Source organism: Prionailurus bengalensis, chromosome B4 (genome assembly GCF_016509475.1).
Source record: "Prionailurus bengalensis isolate Pbe53 chromosome B4, Fcat_Pben_1.1_paternal_pri, whole genome shotgun sequence".
In the NCBI taxonomy this organism is placed as follows: Eukaryota; Metazoa; Chordata; class Mammalia; order Carnivora; family Felidae; genus Prionailurus; species Prionailurus bengalensis.
In genome coordinates this window covers 26,351,120-26,371,119 of record NC_057358.1, presented here as the reverse complement: position 1 = coordinate 26,371,119, position 20,000 = coordinate 26,351,120, and the positions used below count along the sequence as shown (strand labels likewise).

General features: G+C 41.1%; 1 protein-coding gene across 18 annotated transcripts in view; it reads right to left on the bottom strand.

Moving 5' to 3' along the window:
* Window positions 1–10,964: 10,964 nt before the first annotated feature.
* Window positions 10,965–20,000, bottom strand: part of WAC (WW domain containing adaptor with coiled-coil) — a 90,183-nt gene continuing 81,147 nt past the window's right edge. For all 18 annotated transcript variants that reach the window (XM_043562252.1, XM_043562244.1, XM_043562254.1 and 15 more), the window contains 4 exons: window positions 19,204–19,322; window positions 17,525–17,711; window positions 16,132–16,259; window positions 10,965–14,147 (listed from right to left, as the gene is read on the bottom strand). In XM_043562252.1, coding sequence (XP_043418187.1) covers window positions 14,078–14,147; window positions 16,132–16,259; window positions 17,525–17,711; window positions 19,204–19,322 — 504 coding nt within the window. In that variant the 3' untranslated portion in view covers window positions 10,965–14,077. The remainder of the gene's footprint in view (window positions 14,148–16,131; window positions 16,260–17,524; window positions 17,712–19,203; window positions 19,323–20,000) is intronic.

The window sequence follows — 20,000 nt, the reverse complement described above, 5'->3', positions numbered from 1 at the left end:
TATGTATTATGTATATATCTGTGTTAACTATTTAGACGTGCAATTTAAATATACAAGCACATATGAACAGAAAGCAAATGGATGAAAAAAGATACGGTATGCAAACAGTAAGTATGAGAAGGCTGGAGTGGCGGTCACCATCCTAAATAAACTCTAAATGACGAGATGTGACAATAAGGTTCTGAAAACTAGAAGGATGTGTTTTCCCCAGCTCCGGTCTAGGTACGTCACAGTTTTTTGGCTTTAGGTCCAAGCCTGATTCGGTTTTCTAGATAAATAAACCCTCCCAAGACCCGATCGTGTAGCTTTGCTTGAGCAGACCTCCTCGTCTGACGTCAGCAGAAGGTCTGCCAGAGTGAGGACTCCACAACTGAGGCCTGAGCTAGTATTCGTCAGGCGCATACAGGCTTCGGGGATGGGCCTATGCTTCTGGAAGGAAGATAGGGCCTCAACAACTATGCTGCTCAAGGGTCACCGGTGATAATTATTTGCCAAGGCACAAGTAGTTTCTCAGTACAGTATCATCACAAAAGTAGTATTTCTGGGGCGCCTGGGTGGCTCAGTCGGTTGAGTGTCGGACTTTGGCTCAGGTCATGATCTCACGGTTCGTGAGTTCGAGCCCCGTGTCGTGCTCTGTGCTGACAGCTCAGAACCTGGAGCCTGCTTTGGATTCTGTGTCTCCCCCTCTCTCTCTGTCCCTCCCCTGCTCATGTTCTGTCTCTCTCTGTCTCCTGAAAATGAAAAAAAGTTTAAAAAATTTTTTTTGAGTCATATTTCTTTTTTTTTTAATTTTTTTAACGTCTATTTATTTTTGAGAGAGAGAGAGTGTGTGAAAGTCAGGGAGGAACAGAGAGAGAGGGAGACACAGAATCCGAAGCAGGCTCCAGGCTCTGAGCTGTCAGCACAGAGCCCGACGCGGGGCTCAAACCCACGAACCGTGAGATCAAGACCTGAGCCGGACTCGGACACTTAACCGACCGAACAACCCGGGTGCCCCAAAAGGTAATATTTCTGACTTCTCCTCCAAGTGACAGGTGTCAGGGTTGACTCGTTTTGCCATTTCACACGCGTTTCTCACCTGCCTGTCAGTTTCCACACGCTCTTCTCCACAACCCCCCCCCCGCCCCCGAAACCCATTTCATTGTTAACTCAAATAGAGCGAGAGACAGGCCCTCCATTCAACAGGACAACTGGCCCTTGGGCTGACCCCAAGGAGGTGCTACCTCCCTCTACATCCCTTCTTGGGCCTAATGACCTTCACGACCCAGAAGGTCTCCCTCTCATCGGACCTACACATTTTACAGAATTTTTGAACTCCGTTTCCTGTTCGTTCATCCTTAGGACAAAGAACAGTGGAGCACGGCCGGTGACACCCCTTCAGGTATCAGAAGACCACCGTGAGGTGTGGTCTGACCCTTTTCATTGCATTAATCGTTCCAATTCCTTTGCTACCACGTTAATCACCACTGTGGCTGTCCCTTGACCTCTCTTCTAGCTCCGGGGATCGCTCCCGTCTTGCAGAGTTCAATGCTGCGTGCCATCCGGTCTGGGTCTGACCAGCGCAGAAAACTGGAGACCCCGCAGCTAACTGGTCCACCCTGCCTTCCCCTTAGCCGTTCTGAGCTCCTGACGTCCGGGCTACTGTTCTTTCCCCCTGTGCCACCTGCCTTGAGGACCCTGGTTTTTCGGAGCTGTGAAGGGCAGAACCGTTGGCAGAGGTTGGGAGACCGGGAGTAAGGGAAGAGGGAAGTCGTACGTGTCCTGCACAACACGAACCCCATCTGTTTTACTTGACCAGACCTTAACTTTCGTGTGGAAAACCCTGCATCGTATCTGCCCCAGAAACGGCCTCTTCTCCTCAAAGCACAGGTGGGAAGGCAGGTCCCCAGCTGCAGAGGTAATTTGGGGTCCACCGTCTCAGACTTCAGGTAGAATCTCCAGAGCGATGGGCAGGGGCGAGGCGGCCCGAGGCAGGAGGGACGGCTAGGACTGCCTCTGCCGGTTTCATCCGCGTCCACTGGGCCCTGGCCACGCCGCGCACGGAGGACCCGCCGGCCTGGCACCCCCAGCCCACGGCCAAGGCGACTCCACCCACCAACGTTTGCAGCAAGAGAAGCCAGGGCAGAACTCGGCCCCCAGAGCCGGGAAGACCCAAGGGAGGCCTCCCTCCCACATTCCAGCACCCCACCTCCGTCAGGGAGCACCCCAGGACCACTGGAGGGGTGCCCTTCCCCAGGAGAAGAGGTGCTGCTCCCAAACACTTATTTAGCTCTTCAGCAGGACAGCCAGAGGGAAGTTGCTGGAAAGGTCTGCATCCTATGGAAAAGCAGCACAAAGCCCTGAGTTCAAAATAGTTCCCCCAAGCAGCCTGTAATTTTGGGTTATAAAAATGTCATCGAGGGGCGCCTGAGTAGCTCAGTCGGTTAAGCGTCCGACGCTTGATTTCGGCTCCGGGCATGATCTCACGGTTCTTGGGTTCGAGCCCCATGTCTGGCTCCACGCTGACAGTGAGGAGCCTGCTTGGGATTCTCTCTCTGCCTCTCTCTCTCTCTCTTTTTTTTTTAAAGTTTTTTTCAAGTTTGTTTATTTTTGAGAGAGAGAGAGAGAGAGACAGAGTGTGAGGGGGGGAGGGGCCGAGAGAGAGAGAGAGGGGGAGACACAGAATCTGAAACAGGCTCCGGGCTCTGAGCTGTCAGCACAGAGCCCAACGCGGGGTTTGAACTCACAAACCGTAAGATCATGACCTGAGCCGAAATCTACAGTGGGACGCTTAACCAACTGAGCCACCCAGGTGCCCTGCTTTTTTATTTTCTCTTATTTCACAAGCCTTGCTTTGCGGTTCGGCAGGTTGGGGACCCCTGTCCAGAGCAGCCTTCCGCACATCAGGACAGAAGAACCCAGCTGCCCCCTCATACCACCAATGCTCTCAGTTCTTGCGGGCCCAGAGGCACAGATGAGGCAGCTTCTGGGGTCACTCCTGGAACATCCTTAGTTTTAGGGGAAGCTTTTTTTTTTTTCCTTTCCTTTCCTTTTTTTTTTTTTTTTTCCTTTCTCAGTCGAGAAACTTACCAGTTGCTTGTGGCTAACACAGTGCTGAACGCCCACAAAATATTTTAAAAAAAAATACGTTTGCTTGTTTCGTTTATGTATTCACTAAATGTTCACTTATTTATAAAGTCGTCTGCTTTACGCCAGGTATTGTACTTAGGGAGACAGAGAGAGAGCACAAGCAGGGGAGAAGCAGAGGGAGAGAGCGAGACACGGAATCTGAAGCAGGCTCCAGGCTCTGAGCTTTCGGCACAGAGCCTGACGCGGGGCTTGATCCCACGAACCCTGAGATCATGACCAGAGCCGAAGTCTGATGCCTCACCGACTGAGCCCTGAAGTGCGTTCATTAAAATAAGTTCTCTGTCATTTTCCCCCTTCCTGCCTCTTCAGGGTCTGCCTGCGGTTCTAACATTGACTTTGAAAACGTAACCGTTCTCTTGCTCCCTACCTAAAGTTTCTTGGGGGGCTAGCTCACCGGTTGGGGTGAGCTGGCTGACGGCAGCCCAACACCGCCACCTGGTGGCGGCAGCAGGCGTGCCCAGGCCCGCAAGCACCCAGAGCGGCCACCAGACACAGAACCTACCGGCCCTGATTCCCCCTTGTCTTTGTTTCGGTTTGCTTTTCGGACTGCAAAAGAAACACGCTCCTTGTAACACTTGCGAGTCTGCTTGGGAAGAAGGATTCTAAAAGCTCGCTTCTACAGTGGGAAGCCAAATCGGCCCTGCTTTGACCTCTATTCCCCTAATTTTCCTTAACCCCCAGTTCCATGAAATTGTACCTGTCCTTGTGACAACGGTGTCCTGGTTATGTAGGATAACAGGCTCACTCTTAGGAGACTCACACTGAAGGGCGTAGGGGTAGGTGCCGCAGCGTCTGCGTCTGGCTTTGAAACGGATCCGGGGGACAAAAGAGAGCCCAGGTATTGAATCCAGACGGTGGTAACTTTTTGTATGTGTGACAGTCTTCCCATAAAAAGTCACAAGCATCACTGGGAGTGGGAGGAGAGAGATTAGGCAGGGTTCACGGGTTAGTATCCAAATCTAGGAATGTGGCCCACGCGCATGCGCGCCCTTCCAGGTGAGTAGTGAGTAGAATTTCTAGACGCTGGGGAGGGCTCACGGGCAAACTGAATCTTGTGGGACTGGATTCCAGCCTACACCCCCCGGGGGTAGCATCAAACCTTGGACATAAGGAATTTTCCTCTACTTGATAAACCTCAGTGGTTCCAGCCCAACCCAACACAAGTTGACCTGACACAGCGTGCGACAGAAGAGTTGCATACTGTGGCCAATTAAGTGGAGCGAAATTTGCTACCCCAGAATACGTCTCTTGGGCCTGAAGGTTAGTTCGAGCTAAAGGGAATCGAAACCCAGCAGATCCAGGGAAAGCCTTTTAGCGTTGCTCAACGATGTAAATTTACATGAGAAAGGAGACCTAGACCTGGAAGATGGCCTTACCAGAGAGATGTCTTTTTCTTACTTAATAAACTTACCTGCCCCACAGGGCAAACTTTGCTTTCCAAACAAGTCACCTTCCCTCCGTATCCGCAGACCCCCACCCTTTGCCTTAATTCCGGATGTTAGATAAGCCTCAATTACCAGACTGCCCTCGGAATCTCCCGTCTTTACAGGGCTCCCATACTTACAAAATTAAAATTTGGTTTTCTCCTGTTAATCATTTTTTTTTAAATTTACATCCAAATTAGTCAGCCGATAGTGCAACAATGATTTCAGTAGATTCCTTAGTGCCCCTTACCCATTTAGCCCATTCCCCCTCCCACACCCCCTCCAGTAACCCTCACTTTGTTCTCCGTATTTATGAGTCTCTTCTGTTTTGTCCCCCTCCCTGTTATATTATTTTTGTTTCCCTTCCCTTATGTTCATCTGTTTTGTCTCTTAAAGTTCGCATATGATTTTTGTCTTTCTCTGACTAATTTCACTTAGCATAATACCCTCCAGTTCCATCCATGTAGTTGCAAATGGCAAGATTTCATTCTTTTTGACTGCCGAGTAATACTCCATTGTATATATGTACCACATCTTCTTTATCCATTCATCCCTCGATGGACATTTGGGCTCTTTCCATACTTTGGCTATTGTTGGTAGTGCTGCTATAAACATGGGGGTGCATGTGTCCCTTCGAAACAGCACACCTGTATCCCGTGGATGCCTAGTAGTGCAATTGCTGGGTCACAGGGTAGTTCTGTTGTTAATTTTTTGGGGAACCTCCATACTGTTTTCCAGAGTGGCTGCACCAGCTTGCATTCCCACCAACAATGCAAAAGAGATCCTCTTTCTCCACATCCTCGCCAGCATCTGTTGTTGCCTGAATCTTTTTTTTTTAACTTTATTTATTTTTGAGAGAGAGAGAGAGAGAGAGAGAGTGCAAGTGGGAGAGGGACAGAGAGAGAGGGAGAGAGAGACAGAGAGAGAGAGAGAGAGAGAGAGAGAAGGAGAGAACCCCCAAGCAGGCTCTGCTCGGTCAGCACAGAGACGGACGCGGGGCTCAATCCCAAGAAGTGAGATCACAACCTGAGCCGAAATCGAGAGCCAGACTGAGCCAACTGAGCCACCCTTTCTTTTCCATTTTTATGCTCAACCAGGAAACGTTAGAGCCTAGCAAAAGGAATCAAAAACAAAGTGGAAAAGAATAACAAACGAAGGGGCTGAATGAAGGTCCCGAAAGTGTAAATTGGTGTCTTTTTCTGTAGGGTGTGGAGGAGGGGGAAGGGTGAAGGCGGAAGGCGGATTCGAAGGGCCTGACCAAGCCGATGGCACCCAGAGTTGGCCATCGATACTGAAACTAATCACTCTGGTCACTTGAAAAATTCTTGTTGTGACCGTAATATTTAGCTAAAGCAAATGTTTGCACATCTTGGCAACTTCTATACATAACTGGATAAACAACCGAAGGGCACAAAGGCAGGGAAAGAGGATTTTGTAAGCAAGCTTCTCTCTACCCTCACCTGCACTTTTTTGTCACGAGACTTCTCTCAGGGAATTCATATTGTGTTCAAAACTGGAAAAGCTTTGGGGCATCTGGGTGGCTGCGTCGATGAAGCGTCCAACTTCAGCTCAGGTCATGATCTCGCGGCCCGTGGGTTCGAGCCCCGCGTCGGGCTCTGTGCTGACAGCTCGGAGCCTGGAGCCTGCTTCAGATTCTGTGTTTCCCTCTCTCTCTGCCCCTGCCCACTCATACTCTGTCTCTCTCAAAAATAAATTAAAAATATTTCCAATAATTTGTACGTTGATTTTTCCAGGTGAACATAGGTATCATTCTATCAAATTCCCACCAAAAAAAAGTTGGTACTTTATTGAAATTACATTGAATATATTGAGGATTTTGACATTTTAAAATTTTATTGATGGATTGATTGATTGGTAGGGAGAGGGCATAGAGATAGGGAAAGAGAATCTCAAGCAGCCTCCAGCCCAGCACAGAGCCTGACATGGGGCTCAATCTCATGACCTTGAGATCATGACCTGAGCCAAAATCAAGAGTCAGATCCTTAACTGACTGAGCCACCCAGGCACCCCTAAAGTTTTTTCACACAGGCTTACACATATCTTCCCCTCTCCCAGTTTTACTGAGAAATAGTTGATGTATAATATTGCGCAAGTTTCAGGTGCACAATATGATGATTTGATACGTGTATATATTCCACTACCATAATAAGATTCGTCTCACATGATTTTGGGTTTAGTTTGTGTGTGTGTGTGTGTGTGTGTGTGTGTGTGTGTTGTTTTTTGGTAGTTAGAATATTTAATTTCTTAGAAACATCCAAGTATTCACTACAATATTAACTACGGTCACTATATTACACATTAGATGCCTGGACCTTATTCATCTTATAATTGCAACTCTGATCAACATCTCCCAAATTTCCTCACCCCTCAGTCCCTGGCAACCACCAGTCTCATCTATTTCTATGGGTTCAGCTTTTTTAGATTCTACATAAAAACAATACCATACGGTATTTGTCTTTCTCTGACCTATTTCACTCAGCATAATGCCCTCAAAGTTCACCCATGTTGTTGCAAATGGTAGGATTTCTTTCTTTTTTATGGCTGGATAATATTCCATTTTATAAATACATTTTTTTTCGTCCCTTCATCCATTGACACTTATTGAGCACAACACAATAAGCTTCACATGGCTGTCTTGTTCTCACTCCTCAGATCTTAACTCGAAAGTCATGCCTTAAAAAGTCTTTAAGGGTTTTCCTAAACACATGATCTAAAATCGCTAACAATCCACTCCCTTGTGGGTCTCTAATTTAGTACCTGGTTTTATATTCTTCACAATTATTTCTGCATTTATCATGCATTATGTATTGAATTCCGATTTTTTTTTTTTTTTGGCATGCATTTGCTTTTTCAACTTATTATTGTTCTGCCTTCACTTCAATGGAATGTCACTAGAGTGAGAACCTGGTGTACCTTTGTACCACTTTATTTCTTGATCAACTTTGGACTTTCTGTTAACAAAAATGAAGGCACTTATATTTCTTCACATCTTGTGACCATTTCCCGTTTTATTTCAACATTGCCACGTTTTACTGAATTCATGTACTTTTCCCATTATTCTGAGGTTGCATATGTAAATTGCTTCTGTATCACCAGTAATGCTTTTATCACCATTCACCACTCATCTCTTAGCTTTTGTCAGTTGTTTTCTTCAAGGACTCAAGAGTTCAATAACAGTCTTTGACCCTTTCATGTTTGGGAGTCACTGTTGCTTTTATATTTGAACAGCTTACTAAATACAATATTTGGGTCCCAATACATTTTCTTACACATTTCTTAGAACTTCATAGACGTGCCTCCATTATTGTCAGGAAAGGTGGCTTGAATTGACATTCTTTCTTCCCTTTGTCTGCTGGTAGGGTCAGAGGTTATGCTGGGGGTTTGCCCTCAGATTCATTTTTCTCCCTTCATTCTCTACCCTTCTCAGCATCGCAGGGACTGTCCCAAGCTCTCTCGTCCTCTTGCTTCTGAGTAAGTTCTGCCAACGTAGGCAGAACTAGAGGACAAAAAGAGGGAAAGTCTGCGTTTCTCCCTCCCTCTGCTTCACATGGCATTTGGTCAGAAGTTTTGTCTTTTCCTTGGATCCTGCTCCCTCCCTCCCTTCCCTCTATCTTCCCAGGTCTCTCCTGACATTTCCTCCAATAAGGCTGCCTTGTTTTCATTCGCCATTAGTTTCAAACTCTCTTTTGAAATAACTAAGGTGACCTCTATTTTCTGACTGAACCCTCACTAATTTGGGGATCATTTAACGTGGTAAATTATACCAAAATTTTCTATTTTCCGTTCTCTCCATCACCTTTCAAAGATCATAGTTTTGTTTCTTTCATTGTTTTGATGTTTGTGGAGAAATATTTTGCCTCTTTAAATACTTTTGTTAAGCGTTGGGTGAAATTTCATCAGCTATCTTATCCTCCAATTCCGTTGTGTTTTTACATGGTATCTTTGGAAGTTTTGGGCTTCTGAAACTGGTATAGAGAGATGTAGCCCGAGACTGCACTGGTGTTTTAAAAATTAGAGCTCATGTCCAACCATGGTAAAATTTTATCATCTTAACAGTTTTAGTTATTAAGATGATATTCAAGGCATCAATGAAAAAAAAACATTAGGCAAGAGGCTTTTCGAAGCTTCAGAGTGACTCTCTATTCAAAGCTCTAGTCAATAATTTCAAGACTTTATTTTTAACTAATCTCTACAACCAACATGGGGCTTGAATTTACCCCCAAGATCAAGAATCACATGCTCCACTGACTGAGCCAGGCAGGCGCCCCTAATAGTTTTTTTTAAGTTTATGTATTTTTGAGAGAGAGAGAGAGAGAGAGAGAGAGAGAGAGGCAGAGAGAATCACAAGCAGGCTCCGCATTGTTAGTGCAGAGCCTGATGTGGGGCTTGAGTTCATGAACCGTGAGATCATGACCTGAGCTGAAATCAAGGGTTCGGCGCTCAACAGACTGAGCCACCTAGGAGCCCCCTCTAGTAACAAACTTTTAATTTAAAAAATATTTTTGAAAACATTATGCCTAAAAATTAAATACAAGTTTGAGCAAACTTAACAGAGAAAATATTTAAAATGTGTATTTGTATTTCATACGAAAATTCTGAGCAGCCACTATGTGCTGACCTTTCTAGGTTTGGGAGGTAGACAAAACACAAAAGACCCAATTTTGTCCTTGCATTCTGCCTTTCACATCCAAGGTAATAATCCTGTAACTACCTAAAAGGGATAAGAAAACATATTGTGATGCTAACAGCCACATAGGATGATCAAACTAAGCGATGGTACCCACCTTAAAAAAGGAAAAGATCCTGTTTAAAGTGCATACAATGGTGTCAAGGGCCTGTCAATCTTAAATCTTCCCACCTGTCATAAAGGCAGGCCATTCCCACACCCCAGCCATTTTCCTGTAGGATATATACACGTGGTACAGATGTTCTGTGACACATCTTAGAGTGTTGTCAAGTGTTTTCTGCCTACACCCTTGTCCTAAAAAGTCAGAACGGTTTCCTTGGATGTAAAGGCGTCATCCGAACCAAACAGGCCTGTGAAAGCATCCCTACCTTGAGGGGCCTCTAATGATTACTGGTTCCGTTGATTAAACGTGTCTAGAGACCACATTTCACAATAAAAACAGGTATGGAGTTAGGTTTTGGTAACCAATAGTAAGTTGCAGTAAAGGAAAGAAAGGAAGGTAGGGAAGGGAAGAAGAAAAGAAATAAAGGAAGAAAGAGAAAAGAAAAAAGAAAAAAAGCTAGTTGCTGCTTCATGCCTATCTCCCAAGGTCTAAGGGCCAAAATCAAAACCCTTGAAGAAAAAGTTTCTTTACAAATTGTAAGTTGATTTTTTCCATAGCCCTTTTTCTTAATCCCTTTCAACAAGTATTTCTGGAGTACTTCCTACGTATCAGACACTGTTCTCTCGAAGAAAATGAACGAACAGTGACGGTGTTCTTTTAGATGGGAGGTCAGAACAGGCTTCTGTGTGTCCTTCGAGAAGAGACTGAATGGGCGGCAAGCTGTACAAGTCTCCAAGAACAGAGCTTTCCAGCCAGGTATTTTAAAAACCCTGAAGTGAGGCTGCAGTGAGAGGGAGAATCTAGTGGGTATTCAGGGCCTTGAGCACAAGCTACAGGGAGAGGTTTGGACTTTGTTGTATGTGAAGTCATCGACCAGAATGATACATGCTTCTCATTTCTCTCTGGCATAGAGAACAGACTGGGTACGTGTGGTGGTGGTGGTAAGCGGACTAGGCAATCATGCCAGCAGTCTGGCTGGTTCATAGATGATCGTGGGTTGGAACAGAGTTGTAAACATGGAGGTAATGAGCGCTCAGATCCAAAATATATTTTGGAAACCAGGTTTGATGGATTAAATACAGGGTGCTAGACAAAGGATGCTTCCTCCGTTTGGGTCTCAAGCAATGGGGAATGACGGGATCAATTACTGAAAATGGGGACACTAGGGAATGAAGTCTGAGGCACAAGGCTTTTTTTTTTTTTTTTTTTTTTTTGAGAATTTGCCACGTTAAGGCAAGTATCTACACTGACTGCTGTTTGGAGCTGAAGGGTTCAAGACTGGAGGTTAATGTGGATGAAACTGACCGAAGATTGGGATTCTCAGAGCCAAGGGCCAAGATGAGATCACCTAGGCAGACTGTACTTTCAGGGCACTCCCAAACTCAGAGGTCAGGAAAAAAGGGTACAGCAAATTAGAAGAGGATCTCAAGACCTCCAAAGATTAAGCTAAATTTTTCATCAAAATAGTGCAATTAAATTAAATGGAAACTACTGAATCGTAGTAAAACTTTTGCAGTAATTTGGTATTTTCTTACTCAAATGCAAATTATGCATTCTAAGACTAAGACTTTCAAAAGACTGTTCTGAAATAACTGCACAATATAGTCAAAACATATTTATTACTTTAAGTGTCATTTTGTACACTTCAGTACAAATACAAGAATATAGCCATATATACAGGTATTGAAAAGAAATCCGTATATTCAAAACCCACATCTAAATACAGTAGCTTTAAGTCCTCAACTACAATAGTTCCGGTTTGCAGAATAAATTACTTTGTGCCCCCCCCTTTGAAATAATCCCTTAAAGCTAGTTATGTTTAAACAATAGATTGTTGGAAATGGGATAACAATTCACTTTGCAAAGTTTTAAGCACCTCCTTTCCAAGGTTTCAGAAGTGTGAAATGTATATAAAATTGAGAAGATAAAACCATTCGTTTGGGTTATTAAAAGAAGCATCAGGTCTTTAAAAAGAGCTGAAGAATGGAGTTTTCAGTGTGCTTAAAATCTGGAGTCATAGTCCAAGGTTTAAAATGAAAAATTAGTCAAACTAGCTAAACAGAAAACAATGTAAAAGTAGGAAATCTGGTTCTTCAGGGTAAAGACTTCCTAACAGACTCACCTTCACAAAATACGTTTTATTACGACACCAGTTTTTAAGGTTTGAATAGAAGACTGCTAATGTCCTTTTAAAATAAAAACCCTGAGGTTTCCTAGGGACTCTTTGCATTCTTATTTTCAAATTATCTGAGCCAAGGTGCCCATCAAAATGAGATACGTGTTCCAAGCCATGGCAACAGGCCGACTGTATGAAGAATATTCTTGGGTATCATGCCTATCTTAAGAAATACTCCCTGGTTATCTCAAGAAGGTTTGTAGCTGGACACAATGTATTAAACGCAATGATTGAGATAATTTACTACAGAATAATAAGTGAATCAAATATTGTAAAAATATTTCCACAAAAATTTTAATTGTTTAAAAATTCACCAGGAAATTTCATATTAGGCATCTTCTCCTATATATATATATGTGAGCAATTCATTTAGGGATGTAAACATTTTTTCAAAGCAAATGAATAAGGTGACATAGATCCAGAAACTATTAGCAAATAAAATTCCAATTTACCTTAAACCACAAGTCAAGTTGCCATCTGACCAGGAAACATTTGCCTACTACATCAGAAACTGCTCACTTCTTTCCAGGAAAGATACAGGACTCCATCAGTTAAGAGTTCTCGCTTAACATTGCCCTTTGGAGTTTCATTTACATGCACTAATCAAGCCCAGCAAATGTTAACAATCTTACAGGTATGAACATTCCATGAGGATAGATTTTGACAGTCGTCTTTTCTTACATTTTTAAAAGGAAGCTCAAGTTACAACAACAACAACAAAAAATCAGTTTCCAGTAGAAGACTGTGATTCCTCTTAATTACACTGGAACATTTATGTATTTTAGAAAGTATCATCCATACTATCACTTACAGTTTACTTTTTTAAAGTTTACTGAAAGGTTTGAGCATTATCTTCTATACTTTAAATATGCTTGAAGCACAAGAGCAATTTTGGAATTTTCGTATCCCAGAATGCAACAACATGTCTAACATCACAAAATAAGCCCTTGGTGCTGGCAGTTCTGAAAGCACATAAATACATCTGCCTCAATAGGAAAAAAGTCTCTAAATCGGTTAAGATTTTTGAAATTTAAATTAAATTTTCTGCATAAAGAAACCCTTGTGATTTGATAGAATACTGGCAGTGTCATGCTAAGGCCATGTGACCAATATTTTAGAAAAGAAAAAAAAAAAGCCAAGGTAATTTTATAGTAGCAATAGTTTCTTTTTTTATTTTAATATACTTTAGGAAACAATATACAAAGCTGAGCTTTCCCACCATTTCCAGGTAACAGAAGGAAGCTCCAATGACACAAATTTAGCGTTTTGTGATGGCTAAGAACAGCAGTCAGCACCAGACTTGAACAGTTAGCTACAACACAAACATCCTTCAAAATGAAATGTCATAATAGCAAGACAGGTTAAACCAGGGTTTATAACAAATGACAACCACTTGGGAAGTGACTTAATCATTCTTGTTGAATTTCTTAGTTCATTAAATATCTTATACACAATTTCCTGTTAATATGCTTTAAACAAAACCTCCCTTAAGGAATTATTTCAATTAAGTATAAATATTCAACAAGAATAGTTCTGATAAAGAATCCCCAGGTAGTTCAATTTCTAATATGCATTGACCGAAGGAAAAGAAAAATAACAATTTTTGTTTGTTTTAACATGTTTATTACAACAGATACAATTCACATCTGACTAGCTCTGTTTCCTCTTTCCCCTCCCACAACCATGTTCATTGGGCCATTTCTTTCTAGTTGAGCAATCAATGTACTTTCAGCACACATGCCCAGCAGTACTTTTAAGTCCATTCTTACAGGGTGCAAATGGATTTCAATAATTTATACAAACAAGTGGGTTATGCTCAATCACTGCAATTTTAAGCTACTGTACACGGGAATGAAAAGGTTATAGAAAAGTGCCATAGCAACAGTGCCTTAAGAAAGGAGAAAAGAGGAGCCTTAAAAAAAAAATGGATAAAATCAGATCGAGGATTTCAGAGGGAAATGGAACACACTGAGGAAATGAAAAACATTTCTCTGCAAAACAAATGGAGAAGCACTGCTCTTGATCAGGTGCAAGTGTGGAAACAGTTGTTTCATGATATTTTGTACACTGCCCATATGGTTCAAAATCGTATCCTTAGACACAGATCGCCTGGCGCTTGCACTGAATTTTTGAAAATGCAAGATTTCTGAATGATAAATTAACCCCCCAAAATTTTTTTTTAAAAAAGCTAATTTTGCAGACAGGTTTACATGTAAAAGGCTAGGTATTTAGCCACCTCAGCATTGATTAGTTTTGGATGTCTAAGCTCTGTTACACATGGCTTCCCATGGCTTCACTCTACAAAACATATTTACAACGTGAAGAATACATCTACAAGAAATCTACATTTCAAGGGTTTTACAAATCAATCTTGTATCTTTCCCCTGAATTGACTCTCACAGACCCCATCCCCTTGTCATTTCCTTTGCCCAGCTTAACGGTCCAAAGTCTACTTAAATGCAGCTCAAAAATGTTAAGATCGGGCAATAGAGATTTACAGTTCCTGTACGCAAAACCATGTGCAATTATTCACATCTTCACACCATGAAGGAATTCTGATTTTTTAGCTTTTCGAGTTCCTTAATTTGTTGTCTCAAAAATAGTATCCTGAAAAATAAAAGAAGGCATTAGAACTCATGTAATTCATATAAATGTTACCAAAAACCAAATTTTTAACTACAGATATTATCTTAAAAAAAGATAAAATGAGTAACTGCAGTTCAGACTAAGTAATTAAATATGGGTTTGTTAACACAAAATGACCCTATGATACGTAAAGTATTACGATGACAAAAGTTAGAATGTTCCTAGTTTCCTAAGATTTCCAATTAATTTGAATATAAAGATTAACAACATTTTTTTTTTTAAGTTTATTTTGAGAGCGAGAGTCCGAATGTGTGTGCACGAGTGGGGGGTGGGCAGAAAGAGAGAATCCCAAGCAGGCTCCGCACTGTCAGCACAGAGCCTGATGCGGGGCTTGTACTCACGACCTGAGCGGAAACCAAGAGTCGGGTGCTTAACTGACTGAGCCAGCCAGGTGCCCCGAAGACCGACTTATAAAATGTATTTGTTTACGGTATCATCAGAGACCCACACACAAAAGGCATTGGAGGTTAAATAGGAGATAAACCTAGACTGCATGACTTCTGGGCCACAATCCAGTAAGCCTAGAATTAACTAGGTGCAGGAGGCTAATCGTTTTGAAGAACAATTCCCAACATAAATACAGACCCATAAAAACGGAGCCACGTCACAGTCCAAGTGACACATATATTTAAAATAAATGTTAGTAAAACACCAACTCCACAGGCAACTAGATTCCAGGAGCTTCGTGAAACTGTTCCCCTTCTGGCCCTCTCTTCTGTGAAGTGGGCCATTTACCGCCTGTAGCAGTGGATTAGGCACGATCATAAGAGGGACGGGCTGGTATTTACCTGTGTGCACTTGTGTCAACAGTTGAGGCTGCAAGTTCCTACAAGTCAAACCGTCTATCTTACCAAGCCAAAATGAAGTCAAGCTTTGTGTCTATTAGAAGTACTTTCAGAGCAATCCTAGAGTACACAACTCTCAAGTGATACTCAAAATGTACCTCCAGATGCTTTAGTGACTGCAAGATGCGTTACTTTTCCAAGCTGAGGATAAACTCCAACTTAGTGTTTACTAAATATCTGTGGTTTCATGTTAAGAGTAACTCTACCTATAAACCAGTGACTTACACAGACAGGATGTGAAGCCATTAAAAGTTTGTCCTTCATTCTGTAATCGGCATTTAAAAAATATCTATACTATTTATTGGGATGTAGGTATCCTTACTGGAGTATGATACTAGATTAAGAAATAGGAGACAGGAAGAGTTTAAGTGAAAACAATTCAGAAAATAGATATACTTGTTGGGACAACTATAGTCTTACTGTAATTCCCAAGGGATCCACAGATGATCCAAACACCATGTAAATAACGATTTGAAATTTCAGCTGAAACAAGCATCCTCAGAATCCCATGCTCAATTAAAGAGACCCTTTGTAATCAGCTGCTGCCAACATTTCACTTTTAAAAAAGTTTTATTTTTTAAAAATTCCTGTATACTTAACATGCAGTGTTGCAACATTTCACTTCTTTTTTCTTTTTTGAGAAAGAGAAAAAGCGTGCAAGCACAAGTCAGGGAGGGACAGAAAGAGGAGAGGGAGAATCTTAAGCGAGGTCCATGCTCAATGGGGAGCCCCATTGTGAAGCTTCATCTCACAACCATGGGGATCATGACCTGAGCCAAAATCAAGAGTCGAACGCTTAGCCAACTGAGCCACCCAGGCACACAAACATTTTATTTTTTTAAAACTTACTGTACCTTACAGAGTTCTAACATAAGGGGAAAAGAAGTCTATCGCAGCATTTACCATGGGTTAGAGAATTAAAATCTAGATGCCATTACCATTCACCAGGAATACTATTAAACTATAAAAATGCAGTTACAGTAGTATGGAACATGATATAGCAGAAGGAACTTTAAATATCAGAAGTGAGATGTGGTTTATATTCTTCACATGAAGGTATACAATGCTCACACAAAAATGGATTTCAGTGAAAAACTTACCTTTGCTCTCGCAAAGTTGCTTGAATTTCACATACTCGGACTAAAGATCTTAAATTTTTTAATTCAGTACAAATTTCTGACATGTGAACACTTCCCATATTATGGGCTTCTTCTCGCAATCTTGATGCCTATAGTTAAAGAAATACAAATCGTGGAAAATATGTCACAATCACATACCAAAAAAACATCAAACTGCTGGGTAGAACTTTAAACCAAGATTACAAAATAATCCTTTTATTTTTTAAAAAGTTTATTTTACTTATTGAGAGAGAAAGGGTGCGTGTGCAAGCAGGGCACGGGCAGAGAGAATCCCAAGCAGGCTCTCCATGTCGTGCTGCCACAGGCCTCGATCTCACAAAACCAGGAGATCATGACCTGAGCCAAAATCAAGAGTGGAACGCTTATCTGACTGAGCTACCCAGCCGCCCCTAATTCTTTTCCTTTAAATCCACACCTCTCGCTCTGCCCCTCCCCCACTTGTGCTCTCTCTCTTGAAAATAAACATTTAAAAAATAATAATAAAAATAAAATTGAATTGAATTAAATTAAATTAAAAAAAGAAAACCCATTGCTAATGGTGGAAAGTACTTTTCAAAGATTTCCCCTTCAACTGCTTGAGAAAACAGTATTTCCAATTTCAGTAATGCACAGCACTAGGATAGATCTCATGATTTGTGGTTAATAAAAGATGCTGAGTCAGCTAGAGTAAAGTTCAGGTGTAACACTGATAAAAGGGCCTCACTGTTTTCTTGTGTCATAAGACACACAACATTATCTCTGTGAACTGAGAGAAAATTTCAGACAGTCAGTAATCTGCTCAAAGGGAGAAGCCAGTGGCAGTTAACTGCACTGTCCAAAGGTCCCTCACTACAAAGCAAAACTGCTGCCTCACTTCTAGTTGCTAGTCTAGTGGAGAGAACGACGTAAGACTAACTATACGAACGGGTTCTAAATATCAGAGTGGCCAGCTGGGTGGAAAAAACACTATGGCTTTGATGTGAGCTCCATCATGATTTAACCAGGTGACCTTGATATAGAATTTATTTGGTCGTAAGGGACTCATTGGTAAAATGGGAAAACTCATTACCTGCAATGGTTAACAGTTTTGAGAAGTGGAGAAAATAAAGGACTCAGCACAGGTGCTAACTGCTGAGTATTTGATAATGGTAGCTGTAACAGTAATTATTTTAATAGGATAAAAAGTCACCTCATAAATACCCTATAGTTATTTATCAAATATTTTATAAAATGACTACAGACAATCTAATTACAAATTAGTTATTTTAAAATGTAGCTTACATTCAGTGATTTGGATTAGATTTTCTAAAAGTAGAAGTTGTATTTTCGTCACTCACCCAAAGGTAAAACATCTTCTGTGAATCATGTAACATACCTGCTTCTCTGCATGATCTGCAGGCCATCCTTGAACATGTTTTATGAGATTTTCATTGAAGTGTGCTGCTAGCGTAGGTGTTAATGAACATGTAGGTCGAGCAGATGAATTCTGTGGTACAACTGTTGCATTTGATGCATTACTACTAGAAGTATGATTTGGACCAGGTGATGGACTTCTCTGGCTACTGGAAGAGAAAACAAAGTTGAATGTGTAGTATGTTTAAAAAAGTAGGTATCCTAGAAAGTGTCAATACCTTCTATTAATTTAAAGATATCCAAATTCCTAAGAAAAATTTGTTATTTGAACATCAAATAAATAGAATTTAAAATCCAAACTGTATTTATATCGTGTATTCCTCTCCACACTTTAGGGGGGAAAAAGAGCCCTTTTAACACTAATGTCAGTTAAATTTAAACTACCACTGCTCTCTAAATTTGACAACAGAAACTGTTGATTTCGTATACCAGAGACACTAATAAGAATGTTAGAAACGGTCCAGTTTTAACCGTTGTAGATACAAGGAACAACTGAATATTCTATTTTACATACATGTAGATATGGAGGGGGAAAAAAATCTATTGCCTTTGCTTAACATCAGAACGAAATACTGAATCAGAGGGTAGATAATGTGAAGCAAAATACAGGCATTTTATTGGAGAGCAATGAAGGAGTTTAGTGGCAAAATAAGACCAAAAAAGTAACACTCTGAAATTGGTTATCTTCTTTTAAAACTGTATGGTTTGGGCTAGGGTTTGGGGATATGGTGGTGAGAACCAAAAATTTAATCACCCAAGTTGATTTCCTACCTGCTTCACCAGACTTGGCTCTGAATGAATTTCAGTTATTTCCAAAAACTAAATCTCCCAAAGGATGAAGAGTTTTCATCACTGAGGATATTTAAAATAATACTGCCGCCTCTAAAGACAATTTAAAAGAAGAGTTTCCCAAAAATGTTCTGAGCAATGGCAACATTGCTGGAGTAAGAAGACAGCTTCCCAAGGTGATTATTTTGAAGGGAACAACTCTCATTTGGATGTATAAGTTCTGAAATGCTTGTTTAGAAAACAACAATAAAAACAACAGTTGAATTATTTTGCCACCTCATAGCAAGAAATAAAAATAGGAAAATCAATCAAATGAAAATCATTTAAAGTCGTATTTGTTAATTAACAAAGAAAGTGACAACACAACACAGCCCTATCTGACAAGCAATCCACATAGGGGTCAGAGTTAAAGCTATCAGGAAAACCTGACACAGACCAGTTGGGAAATAAATACTGGCCCAAGTCTTAGATGTAACATTTTTGGCTTCGTCAATACACTCAAAATCTGAAACTGCTATGAGGTTAAAAATGATGTCATTTCCAACAAGTAAAGTATTATACACTCATGTGCCCTCTTTATACAAGTATCACATATTGTTAATCCCATCATATTCCACTAAGTAAAATTCTAAAGAAAGGAATCACTTTCTTCAAGAATAACCCAGCTTCACTACTAGAGATAAATCACCTAGTTGTAACAAGATTTCCCTTTATAAATCTTATAATGCACAAAACAAAGGCTATCCATGGATTCTTCCAAGATCAAGTTCTATTACACACATATATTTATAATATTCAAACAATGCAGCATGCAATATTAAGGAAAAAATGTTTCAACACCTATCAACTTACTTTGAGCGCTGAAGACTTCGAGGAGAGACAGGTTCATGACCTTGCTGCTTGTCAGCAGTTACAGGCTGCTGTGTGGCCGATTGTGAAACCGGTCCTTGCTTAACTACTGGAGTACTAACCTGAAATGTCAAAATCTGGTGAGATATCCTTCTATCACGTAAGACAAATACCATGGAAACTAAATAAAAGCAAAAGTACTATCAATGAAAAGTACCTATTATTTCTATTCTTTAGTAATTTAAGATAACACAAATTGTCCTAATTCTGTTTCATAATAAAATTAGTATTAGCGATACAGACATATTTAATAGTATAAATCATGGTAATTTAAGGCCCCCAAATCCACACACCCCTCCAAATCTGGTTGAAAAATCTTGAACTGTGAAAAATCTAGAGATTTAAAGAAGTGAAATCAAGTAAGTTCTCCAAGTTCATGTAGTTAGAAGACAGTCAAGTTTTGAGACTAGGATCTAATTTCTTCATAAAACGGCCCAAGGCCGTTAAGACTACTTTCTGGGTGCCTGGGGGTTCATTTGATTTAGTGTCCAACTTCGGCTCAGGTCATGATCTTGTGGTTCGTCAGTTCGAATCCCGCATCAGGCTATGTGCTGACAGCTCGGAGCCTGGAGCCTCCTTTGGATTCTGTCTCCCCCGCTCTCTCTCTCTGCTCCTTCCCCCTCCTCTCTCTCAAAAATAAACAAACATTTAAAAAAATTATTTAAAAAAAGACTACTTTCTTAGCACAACAGTCTAAGAAACTAGTTCTCCTAATGTTGTGCCTACTGTTGTGGAAAGTT